The sequence below is a fragment of the Drosophila persimilis genome, unplaced genomic scaffold (assembly GCF_003286085.1).
Source record: "Drosophila persimilis strain 14011-0111.01,24,50 unplaced genomic scaffold, DperRS2 tig00000900-arrow-arrow-pilon, whole genome shotgun sequence".
In the NCBI taxonomy this organism is placed as follows: domain Eukaryota; kingdom Metazoa; phylum Arthropoda; class Insecta; order Diptera; family Drosophilidae; genus Drosophila; species Drosophila persimilis.
Genome location: NW_020825369.1, coordinates 520,637 through 533,543, shown reverse-complemented (window position 1 = coordinate 533,543; position 12,907 = coordinate 520,637). Strand labels below are relative to the sequence as shown.

The following is a 12,907-nucleotide window of genomic DNA, read 5'->3' as shown; positions in this document are numbered from 1 at the left end:
ATAATTTCTTAATTTTTTGTTCTTTTCATTTGAAATCATTTAATTTTTCCTTTTGGTTACTTGAAACGCTAAGACTGAAATGGCTTGTTACGGAGAAGAAAACACGTCCTGCAATATACTATATTATAACATAATAGCAGCAACATACTTGCATCACCACATAACAGACAGCGAAATTCTGTGTCATAATTGTTTTGTGAGATCCCATTCGCCGACTATATACTACACAATACAATAAACCTAACTAGATTTAAGTGAATTGTACATACAGCAACAAAGCAAACAATATACATACATATACCAGAAAATTGCCTGTTAAATACATTTATATGCGTCTGAGCTTAGTTACAACTTGTAAAGATGCCTAGTTCGTAGTCCTTAGAGGTTATTTAGTTAGTAAGGCGCCAAACTGATAATGTGAATGAATCAACTATATGTGTATATGTGTGCATACATATACATAGACATATATATATATACAGTGCGAGAGAGAACCCTATGATTATTTAGTTTTTAAAAAGAGTATGACACAACGAGCCATTATATTATATAATTATGCTCATTGCTCATAAACAAAATACAAAATTAACAAAATAAAAAACCATATCGAAAACATGTTTTCTTGTGATTTTAACGGTATCGACCGAAGTGGCGTCCTTTTCGTATCCGTGCTAGGCGCACTTTGATTCGTTCTTCGCCATGCTGGACTTCTTTAGGTAATATACTCTGGACACCATAAAGTCCAGCAAAACAGCTTAGGAATAAGTTCAATTTGGCTCGAACTATGGTAAAAGTTCATTACCACCATCTCATACAGAAAGACCGTTCTACTGGGTCACTTAAAAGTGGAGCTTCGGTCTCGATTCGAAAACCAAATCCTCGGCAGTTGGAGCCGATTCTGAATTAATTTGCGTCGCCTTGGTTGACCAATGAATCGGTATACTAGAGCCGATTTGGAAAACCAGTCAGCCGTGGCTCATACCGTACCGATTCGGAAAACCTTAGGCCGCAATTTGGCCGATCTTGTCACAACTTGAAATCGATTTAGAAACCGAGTTTAGAGGCTCAGTCGATTCTTTCCAGATGTGGAATCGATTTTTTTCAATCGTATACATTACGGAGTCACAGAAATTAACGAGGGGGACGTTGTGAGGAGCGGCAAAGGCCGTGGCCTTAGTTTCATACCCGGTACTCAGTCAGTATATGTGAGCTTATTTATGTAATTTATAAAATATATTTTATATATTGTTTGGTATCGCTGTTCGCAAAAGACGCAATTTGATTTGTTGCCAACAAAAATTTCATAAAAATCGGTCGAGCCGTTTGGTATATTTTTATATACATATATTCGATTTTCATTTTTCTTTATATTTTGTATTTACTTCCGTCTCTTTTTTTTCTATTCTCACAGCAACACCAGTCATTTTCTCTCGCTCTCTTCCGCCAAATAGCGCACACTGAACGGGTTACATTGTGGATGTGTGAGGGAGAGAGAGACAGAGAGAGAGAGAATGAGAATTCTCAGTTAAACATTAGCTTAAAATCCTATATCCCATGTATTTTGCTTCCTGCAGATTGTCCTGTGAATACTGAAAGCAAGATATTCGTTAATATTCGTAAAATGATCCCTAAAACATTCTATAATACATACCTAACACTCTTGAGAATACTCTTCCCATCCAATAAAAGGTCCCATACAAAATTTCATTTCAATGTCAGGGAATAACAGCACTTAGTTGGTCATAAGGTTATCTCGAAACAATAACTGATGTCATCCAAGCTACAACCAGTTTTAGATAGAAAGATAGCCATCGATAGAGATTGGAAATGCATGGTTTGATGTATTTTATAAATTAATTTATTCAGAGTGCTTTCTTGGGGATCGGATCAAACAATTGAAACAGCGTAATATCATATTCGCATGTGTGACAGGGGCAGGACCAGGAGACGGGGAAGGTGTTAAAGTGGGCGGCCGGGCTATGGGAAGAAGCTCAGGAGTCAAGACAACACAGAAACATTCTAGCCAGCGTGAGCCAGCTAGGCACACACATTATTTTTAGATATATATATATATGTGTAAAATTATAGTTGGAATACTTTTAGCTTGCGGGTAGTATAAGTTACATAAGATAGATTCGCCTATAGAATGTAAGATTTGCTGACAGCTTAAGTTGCGTTTTGTAGTGTAGTGTAGATAAATGGCTGATAGAGAAATGCATGAAGTGTTACTGGAATGTCCATGTGTCCATCGCTCACACACAACATTGAAATTAGAAATTAAAAATCTATAGAAATTAAATATATAATCTTAAAACGAATAACCTCGTTTCATAATCGAAAGAAAGTAAATGTATGCTGCTGTTGCTGCTGCTGCTATTGCTCCTGGTTTAGCCCGAATCCGCGCCAACGCATCAACTCTGGCCTTAAACTACAAGTGGATCATTGAGTTCTGCCCGTCGTTTCCACTTAGCGCTTCTCCAGCTTGGCCTTCAGGCTAGCGGGCATCTCTGGGGGTGGTGGGCGGGGAATGCCCAGAGCAACCTTGACACCATCATAGATGAACCATTGCAGAGCGGTCAGGGTACCGATCATAATGATACGTGGAGTCAGGCCGTTCCACATGCCACTGAAGCCGAGGGACTTGGCCACGCTCACAGCGCTGGCACCCTTGCTCTGGTTCAGCTTGGACACGACCACATCAGCGGGATGCGACACGATGGCGCAGAACACACCAGCAATGTAGCCAGCGGCAAAGGTGACGACCAGCTGCTCGCCCTTTGAGCACTCAACACGGGGCTTGGGAACCACATACCTGGCAGGAAAAGGAGCAGGATAAAACATTGATTGGGAGGGATTCTCCAACACTTTCTAGTTTCAGACTCACTTGTAGAGCAGCTCAACGGTGCGCTCAAAGCAAGCGAACTTCATCATGGTGTATGGGATTTGACGCATCCACAATGGCACCAGACCCTTGTAGAAGGCATTAATACCCTCGTCCTTAAGCATCTTGGGCACCGCCTCGCGGAAGGTGTTGGCAAATCCGGGCACAGTCTGGATCTTAACCTTGGCAGCCTCGAACGGAGCCAGGGCAATATCGGCGAAGAACTCCGCTGATGCAGAGGCGGCCAGATACAGCGAGGTGCGGTACAGATAGGAATTCTCCTCGCCAAGCAGATTGGCATACTTTACCTTGAACAACTCGTACAGGCCGAACTTGCAGAGACCCTACAGACACCAGACAGAAGACATAGCCAGAAAGGTAATTAACCTCCATTGTGTATTGGGTTATCAGCTGCTGTTGCGTGGCTGCTTTTGTCTTGGTCACGTTTCCGTGATTAGAGGGTTGCGTAACCGGCAGACTTACCTGAGCAGAGTAGCCCAGCAGAGTGGGGAACCAGCCCTTGGCCAGACCGCGGGCGCCCTCCTCGGCAACGGTGACCTTGAAGCCATGGAACAGATTCTTGTATTTCGCCTGATCAACCTGCAGGCGACACTTGACCAAATCCAGGGGCACCACAAAGGTGTGTGTGGTTCCGCAGCTGAGAATTCCACCGATTCCGCACAGGGCAAAGTATTTGTTGCTACCGAACTCGCACGAATCAACGGTCGCGGCAGCTGCACTTATCTGACGGGCATGCACCGGCTCGAGGTCCAGTTCGTGGGAGGAGGTCACAGCGGGAGCACCCTCGCACTGAACTTGGCCCAAGGGGCTGCGGAACGGAGAGTTCCTGGCAGTTTCATAGAAGGTCGAGAACATGGTAGTAGCTCTTGTTTTTGTTGGATTGCAGCTGCGGTGAGAGGTGAGCTGCAGGAAGAGGAAGAAATTCCGCTCTCAATTAGTGTTCAAAGACATGTGCTTATCTAATTCAATCAGCTGCTCTGCACTGTCTTTAGCCCCTTTTCTGTGCGCCGTGGCCAACACTTTTCTAGGTTACATAACGTCGTGCCAAGAATTTTCAGCGGCGCGGTCCGAACGGCAAACGTAAATTTCACTTACGACAGAAAAATCTGGGCCACAGGAGAGGGTCTACAAAAAATTTTGATCTGCCCAATATTTTTTTTACAGATTTGAGTTTGATTAAAGATGCTTATGCAATTTTTCCCTTGATTTTTCGCACTTACAATTCGTCAGCAACCTTGTCGGCCGGCCCGTGGATTTTAGCTGGAGAACAGTGGGACCGCGGATTTATCGTTAACATATACCGCCCGCCCCTCAGAAATATACCAAAATATACCGTCTCATTTTAAAAATATATAGTAAATATACTGACGAATTCAAGTTCTATTACGCATATTCCTCGATTTGGATATTCCATGGAAAATTACAAGCTCAATAGAACTCCAGGTCGGCCCACATAATTTTATCCTATAAATTAATCAATTTTCTACTTAATCGGCTTATGATGAAAAACCGAACTTAGCCCACTTAAACCCCCTCTATTTAAACAACGACTTGAATTAAATGGCGGCAAATATTACTGATTGGAAATTCTTCTTGTAGATTCATGCCATCTTCCTCTGAACTTAAAAAACCCACCATTTATTTTTCACCTGAACTGCGCTAAAATGTTTGCCTTAAAAAGGGTTTAGCGAAAAAGTTAAAACAAAAAAAAAAGAGAGGAATCGTTCCTATTGCTCAATTCTGCGCGTTTTCTCGGTACATGAGTCTGGACTATACAAATTTAATGTTGGCGCAGCTTTTGTACATGGAATGGGGCTCATTGTTGTGAACTGGTTAAAAGACAGCTTTCTCCGATTAAGAGAGAGCGAAAAAACAACTGCTTATGGGAACGAACTGAATAAGTTTAACTTAACCCACTTGACGCACCATTCAAAAACAAAAGTTTAAAGAAGTGAACGGCTTAAGTCGATTCCAGTGGTCCGCAATGGGTTAATCTTCATTTTTTCTCGTGACCGGAATATATTGCTCAATTTTGAAATGCGGCTTGGCACGAAAAGCTAGCTAAAACCGTCAGCACTGAAAATATAATTTTATTAGTCAATCTAATCAGTGTGCTACAAGATTGGCTCATTTGATGTACTCCTTTTCGTCACAAAGTAAGGGAAAAAGCTGACCTGATGAGCAAATGTGATTTTTTACCGTTTGTTAGAGAACCAGAAGGAAGCGTTTCCGACAACACAAGGTATTTTTATTCTTGATCAGCATCAATAGCCGAGTCTGTCCGCCTACCTTCATGAGCTCCTAGACCTCCCAGAATCTTGTGATTTCACACTGAATCCGGGTTTCTTTTTGTATTTCTTTCTTAGAAAATTTATGATTTCTACGCGTCCCTACACGAATTCTACACCTACATGCTGCGTCGGCGCCATCTGTTGGTTGTTACATTAATTCTACACAACACAAAACGATGCCGCACTTGCGCGCAATATTTTAATAGAAAGGTAAGAGGTGTACAAATAGAAATTTAAGACAGAATTTTTAAAATGAAAATAGCTTTAGCGGCTTTATAGGCAAATTTGAAATACCATATAGCAAAAATCCAATACAAAAAGATATGAATGGCCGATATGTAACTTGTCAATTGCTTGCAAAATTTTCTATCTCTCTTAAATTTTTTTCTTCCATACTCTCTATGCTATTTATTCACCTGATCGAGTCAAAGCTCTAAGCCTGGGTGTGCTTTTGTCAAAGTGCTTTCGCCTTGCTTTGTTGCGTTTGTTATACCCGATACACAAAATGAGTATTAATTTTGTAGTGAAAATGGATGTGTGTAACGTCCAGAAGAAATCGTTTCTGACCCCATAAAGTATACTTGCACAAATCTCAGAAACTATTAAGGCTAGAGCAACCAAATTTGGTATCCACACTCCTGTTAGATCTCACTATAAAACGTATATCTCAAAATTTCGCCCCACCCCAGACTGATTTTCTGTCTCTCTCTCACGTACTCTTTGTCGTGTCGTTTAATTTTCGCGGCGTCTGCCGGCGGAGAGCAATACTGACTAAGTATCGGGTATAAAAGTAGAGTTGCGGTCTCCGTAGCAACTCACAACGTTCCCCCTCGTTTTTGTTTTGTGTTGCTGCTGTTGTCCGCTTCGCCATGGTATAAATATAGAAGGTAGGGTATAGCTCAAACATAGCCAAAATTGATCAACAATGGTTATTTGCAAAGTCGGAGCGTAAGGAGTTTGACTTTAGCTACTGTATAAGCTGACCAAATGCCCTTGGTTCTTTGATAACCAGATAATACGGCTACTTGGGTAAGCACTAAAATCCGAAAACATGGCATGCACGCCGGCCACAGATGAGCGCAAAGACCATACCTCATAGATGGGATACCATGGGATTTGTCATCTGGCAGCGAGCAGAACAGTTTGATTTGTTGTGGCAAAGAAAAACCAGCCTTGCCCCAAGCAAGACGTATGCGCGCGCGTCGTGATCTGCAAAAGCTACAGAAAAGCGAGTTTTGTTCGTTGCGCGTTCGCACACGCGCGCTCTGTCTCTCTTCGCTTGGCCCCAATAGTTGGCCAACAAGCTGGACCTGCGCACTTCGCGGCTAATTTTCAACTTAAGAAGTGAACAGCAACAAAATCAAGCAAATAATTGAGTAATTAAAGCTAAATGTAAGAAATGAGTGCTTCCATGCAAAGTGCTTGTTTGTGTGTATTTTTTTTATCTGTGTAACGGTCTGCTAACTGGAGTTGGATCTACTAAGAGAAATATTGAATCAAAGTGGTGTATTAAATTGATTGAGGAATTGCTTGGAAAGCTTAAGAAGCGGCATCGGATTGTGCTTAACGGATTGTTTTGTTCGAATAGCTGGGTTGGGTTGGGGAAGTTGATGCGGAAAATTCAGCGACAAAAATGGGATATTCTTGTAGTATGTATGGATCTTTGGTATCATAAAAGAAAGTTTGAGTCCTCGACTCGAATTCGATCGATCGGAAAAAGAGAAAACGGAATATAAAAAGTAGATTTGAACACTTCAGGGAACATTCCTATAACCTTACATCATCAAAACGTTAAAAAGAAAACAAAACTTTATCATAATATATCATTCGTCCACCAAAGATTCCTACAGTGTGCCATATAAATGGGTATCATCACAATCACAAACTGTCAACGCAAAATGAAATAAGAAATCCCTATTGAATTACTAAATAGGATGTGATCAACTACGATGATTTATCAATGAATATCAAATTACAAATGATCTCATAAGATTATCTCATTTTCATCTACATAACCCATGTGAAACCAAGCAAATAACAATGTTCCCTATGCACATTCTGAATATCCCAATTCTTGATCTTCTTCAATGAAATTTACTAAATATTACGATAGTTTTAAAGAAGAATATCTAGAATACTAATAACTATATTAGATATGGAATTTCCCATTGGTGAACTGTTCAACTTTCCAAATGAAATTCAAAACCGCATATGGACATCAGGCATCGGGCATCATTGGATTCCAAAAATTCCTCCGTCAGTTCCCGTTCACAACTCTCAACCGAAAAGAAGAGGAGAAGCAGCTGAAAAACCAATCAGCGCCAGTCGCCAACTAGTTAACCAACAACAAAAATTGGCAACTTCCTTCAGTTGGGCGCCAAGTCATTAGCCAGCCTCTTTGAGGTGGAGGCCCACTCGGAGTACCGCTATGACTAGACAGGCCTTGCCTTGCCTTGGCTTGTCCATATATTTTGTATGCAACCATTAGCCGCCGCATCCACAACACACAACACACACACACAGATACTCATATGAGGATCGGGGGAAAGGGACTTGGGAGCTGGGACCTGGGACCTGAGGCCTGAGGCCTGGGACTTGGCGACGTTTGCTTTGGGGCCCCTTCACTTTTTGCTGGTTTTTTTTTCGTGGTCGGATGAAAAAGTTGCCGCAGCAAGTGCAATTCGCCATTCGCGATTCGCATTCCGCTGGCCGAAAGTATCTTTGGAGTTTTGCATCTTGCGTCTGTCTGCGGTGCTTAACTGTAAATTGAGGCATGTGCCGCGGTGCCCCTGTGCCTGTGCCTGTGCCCCTACCCCCTACCACCGCCATACCTCCTTCTCTCTGAGGTGCTCTCTGGCGCTGCTCTCTTCTGCTCTTTCTTTTGTTTGTCAAGTTCAATGTGCGTTGACAATTTTCCATTTCCAAATGGGCGATGTTTTTCACTTTGATTGTTTCTGTTTCTATTTTATTATAGTGCGAGTATCTCTAGCCTAGCTGCTTTTTGCACTTTCAAAAACATATACACACACGCACACGTGAGCACACACGGTCCCAGTTGTCATTGTATTTGTGCAGCTTTGCGTGTATTTTAATTTATTTTAAATCGAACCGCTATTTAAATTTCATCAAGAAAAAAGGCAAACACTATGTTTTTCAACCCGGAACCCAATTGTGAACTTAATCAGTCAGTCGTCCGTCGCGTCGCCCTGATCGCGGTGCTGCGTGTGGATGTTTTCCCGAAAATGTATCTTTCCATCTTCATCGAAAACGCAATGCATAAATCACAGATAGATAGATAGAAAGAAAGAAGAGAAGGCAGGAAAAACACACCATCTTCTTCGTTTTTTGTTAGTTTTGTGAAAGCGCAAGTCGTTTGGCTGTATCTGTGTGCAGCGTAATTTTTACACTTTTACCAACGAGCGAAAGACGTAGTGCCTGCATACTTGTAGATACTTTTTACATACGAGTACGGGTACGGGTACGAGTACGGGTACGAGTACGAGCACTCGTACAAGTGTACGCTCATGCTCATAAGCATCTTTTCTCTATTACCCACGTACAGACATGATTCGTTTGTTGTTGTCTTTAAGCCGCTTAATTGAAAGTCTTGACTTGACTTATGACTTGGCCGAAGAAAAAGCCAACACAGAGTTGAAAATGGAAAATGCTTTTGGCCGCAGCAAAGAGTGAAATTCAACAAAAATACGACTATCATAATTTAATAATCTATATTGGAGTGGCCCGAGTGGAGTGACTTTTTAAGCTTTCCTAAAAGCAATTCAAATTAAATATTTTCAAAAATATACTTCTCAGATGAAATGATATAATACATACGAGTAATCCAACAAAAAGAGCTCAAAAAGTATCTAATCCAAAGGATCTGAGCTTATCTGTGAACGTGAAAGTGGCGCAAAAATCAACAGAAATCAACAGAACAGAATTCACTTCAAGCCACAAACATATTACTAAATAAGGTAAGGCAACAAGTTAATAAAATAATCTTTTCATTGATTACTCTTTGTACCCTGTATGTATCCGTATCTAAAAGACAGAATGTGGTATTAAGCTATGAATTCTTTGGGGTCAATGGATAAATCGAGACGGGTAGCCCAAGTAGAGCTGGCGCTACCTTATAATACAGCTTTTATTAATACAATTTATAGATCATTCAACAATCTTTGGCAGTTTTCCTTAGTAACTGTAACTAAAACTAAAAAAAAAACCTCTCAATAGCGGGTATCCCATAGTCGCAATACAATTTTTGCCTGCTTTTTTTTTGTTAATTTTTTTTCAGTTCCATTTGTTAACTTGTTTGTGATGTCTATTAACGGCATTCAGACAGCGCCTCTGGCTGTGAGCTCATGCCAAGATATTCTAACATAAACTTGTTTAGTGATTCATTTTTAGAGCTCGTCTTTTGGTTCGGTTTTGGTTGTTTTGCATATTTTAGCATGCAGTTTTGGAGTTTTTGTTTCAAATATTCGTATTTAATTTGAGATTAGATTGCTCAACATTCAGCATTTCCCGGCCGCTCTCTCTGGGTCTGGGTCTGGGTCTGGGGCTGGGTATAGCCATGGCGCTGGTGTCTTTCCAAGTCGTTGCACATCTTTGACGCAACTTGTCAGTCAGTCTGTCAATGTCAAGGTTGCTGCTGTTGAGGTTGCCGTTTTGTTAAACATTTTTGATATTTGTTTTAAAATAAGTATAAAACGCCCGAGCAGCCGGCTGCCAATTGAAGCTCAACACTTCTCAAGTGGAACGAACGCCCCGTCGCACCTCGTTTTTGGCATTTTGTAATTGCTTCATTTTTCGGACCGAACAAAGCATATTTTTTCAAATTAAATAAGTGTTGCGAGCAATTAGCTAAGGCCTAAGCCGCCACATGAAGATGGGAAGATGAACGATAAAGATAAAGATCGAAATGGAAATGTGATGATGTATTTGTTAAGTCTTTAGTTGAATGAAAGGCAAGTACAAGTGGAATTTTCTGTGGCACTCTTCAATATTTGCAGTTCTTACCGCCGTTCGTTATTAATTACCTTTATCGAAAGATCCATCTGGCCCCGAGCTGCTCTTTAAGTCTTTATTACAGCCAACAAAGTATGAAATACATCATCTTTTTCAAGGCTATGATTAGTATCAATAATTGTGTCATCGGCCATCTAGAGAAGCATCTATCAACATCTACCCAATGGCACCGTCAGCTCTAGAGGTATCATCATCCATGTAGAGGGCTATGAAATTGTTTATTAATTAATAAACCATTAGGACAGACCTACAATACAGTTGAAAGCAGAAATCAGAAAGCAGAAAGCAAAGCAAAGAATATTTATCGATACCGTTTGGTTTCTTTTTCTAAGAATTTGCCCCAAAGCCACCGAAAACCGTTAAGCATTTCACCTGAAACTACAGTCACAGTGGTTAAGAAAAAAAAAACTATCATAAATTTGACTTTTAAATGATAATAAAACATTTTTATGCGTCTTTTATGTGTGAAAATGATGCAGAAAGGCATAAAAATAAACGAGACCACGATACCACGAGACCACGAGACCAGGAGCTCTGGCTACAGTTAGCCAGATGCCAAGTGGCTATATATAGTACGTGTATTCCCCAACGAAACCATCAAGTTAAAATAATACGTAATTACGAGAGAGACCTACACAATACCTACAGCACATGCTTACCATTCTTCTACGAACTCAACTCTCTTTGGGGCCCCTTCCAGTAGTTAGTACCTTTGGATCATGACTTAGAGAAATGTGTGACTTTGGAGTGAGATGACACCGGGTTGGGGTGGTGCCGGGCCAGCGGAGGAGAGGAAAGGAGAGGAGACAGAGAGAAACTGAACCGAAACTACTGCTGGAAGACTACACTTGTAGAACAATAAGACGCACCGCACAGACACAGCAGACGACGGACAGGGGAAAACTGCCCAAGTAGCTGGAACGACGGAGGGGTCACTGAACCCTCGGACTCTTCAAATATACCTTACACTAAGCCACTAACAAAAGCCCCCCTCCCCGAAAACTATGATGGAGCGTTATTTAGTTGACCAGTTTTGTGAATGGCTTTCATTTATCTTGGCCTGGAATTGACGAAACACAAAATTATAATGGCCTGAAGATCATAAAACTTGCTAATATGGGTAATTTGAGTATTTTGTTGTTGTGTGGTATTATGTCACATGCTTATGCGGGGGGTGGGATCAAATGGAGGATCAGAATGAATCAGTTTTGCTGGTTTTTTTGGATGGAACCATTTTTCGTATATTTTTGGTATATTTATGGTGTAATTTTTCCCGTATTTGTTTATTTTCTTTCCGTATTGCGTTGCTTTGCTTGCTTCTTGGGCGCTTTCTCAAAAATTCTGTGCAGATTGAGCTATAATTCATAACACTCTGGGAAATGAGCACTCACGGGTTGGCCGTGGCCCGAGAATATCCGGCAACTAAACCGCTTCCAATAACTGTAAACAACTTGACAAACCTCAAACATTATTGTTCTGTTCCCATTTGTCGCTGGCTGGCTGCAGGCTGGAGGCAAGCTCATTCACCTGCCCCTCGCTGCTGGCTGACCCACTCGCCGGCCATTGATGGAGCATCCACATCAGACGAGGCGATGGCATGGCACACATACGAGAACTTGTACACCATACGGCGTACACCATACACCGTACCATACCATGACATGCCATGGATCTCATTGTGTACTCGCATCGGGCGATGGTTAAGTTAATCGTCCAGCGTTCTCATTACGTTGGCTGGCTATTTCCGCACCTACTTAGGCGCCGCGCATGTCTAACCGTAAATCCCTATTGACCCGTATTGCTCAACCGTAATGCATGACCGCACATATCCTCCACTTTCAAGTCTCCGCCAAGAGCCCATTGCACAGGGCTGATTTGTAACCTGATAAATGTTACAATTGTTTCCTATGCTCTTCTTTCGAGCCCACATACGGGCACGGTGTGTATGCACGATTGTTTCTCGGGTGTTTTTGTTTCCTCTTCTTCTACACTTGGCAATTTGGCCTTTTCATTAGCTTCAATTTCAATTTGCGCACCACACTCTGTTTTATTTTTCCGTTTCGGTCGTTTTTGCCAGTTTTGCTTTGGCTTTTCTTGGCTCAAGCCAAGAAAAAAACTTGTTTATGGTGTTGTGCAGCTCCTACAAGAATGTGGAAAGCAAAAAAAAAAAATCGGAAAACGTAAAAAAGAAATAAGCAAAACTGGGTTAAAATTGTTAGACAACCTGAAGTTGCTGTTGCCGTTTCAGAAATATTGCATAGGTATGGGGTCTGGTATCGGGTCTGGTCTCTGGTCTCTGGTCCGCTCTGGCCTCGCCAAACTCCATGATCTACTCATATGTGCACACTCCTGTATTTGAATTTCCAGCAAAATTTCAATTCAAATTGAAAGAAATAGAAATAGAATGGAATGTTTGCCGAGTTGTGCGTTCCGGCTCTTCCCAACTTTGAAAGATTTTCGCCCAAGCCTATACTCCTCCCCTATAGGCACAAATGGGGGGCGAAGAAACATGCTGAAATGGAAAAATTGTCGAAAGATCCATCACTTAAAGTCACAACAATCATCCTCCGTTGAAACCCTATCCCCAAAACTTGTGGCTTGTTTGCATTGACTTTTGCATTGACTGGTTTCGGAGCTACTGCACTTGCGCAAAGGCCCAAAAAGCACTGAAACCCTATAACAGTTA

General features: G+C 41.5%; 2 protein-coding genes across 2 annotated transcripts in view; one reads left to right on the top strand and one right to left on the bottom strand.

The window, feature by feature from the left end:
* Positions 1 to 1,835: 1,835 nt before the first annotated feature.
* Positions 1,836 to 4,169, bottom strand: LOC6601963 (phosphate carrier protein, mitochondrial). Its single transcript, XM_002026977.2, has 4 exons — positions 4,123 to 4,169; positions 3,365 to 3,805; positions 2,885 to 3,225; positions 1,836 to 2,812 (listed from the first exon to the last, which is right to left on the bottom strand). The coding sequence occupies exons 2-4, from the start codon at positions 3,755 to 3,757 to the stop codon at positions 2,467 to 2,469; spliced, it is 1,080 nt and encodes a 359-aa protein (XP_002027013.2). The 5' UTR covers positions 3,758 to 3,805; positions 4,123 to 4,169; the 3' UTR covers positions 1,836 to 2,466.
* Positions 4,170 to 9,085: 4,916 nt separating this feature from the next.
* Positions 9,086 to 12,907, top strand: part of LOC6601960 — a 115,557-nt gene continuing 111,735 nt past the window's right edge. Inside the window, exon 1 of the mRNA XM_026993809.1 lies at positions 9,086 to 9,167. The gene's annotated coding sequence lies outside the window, so the exon portion shown is untranslated. The remainder of the gene's footprint in view (positions 9,168 to 12,907) is intronic.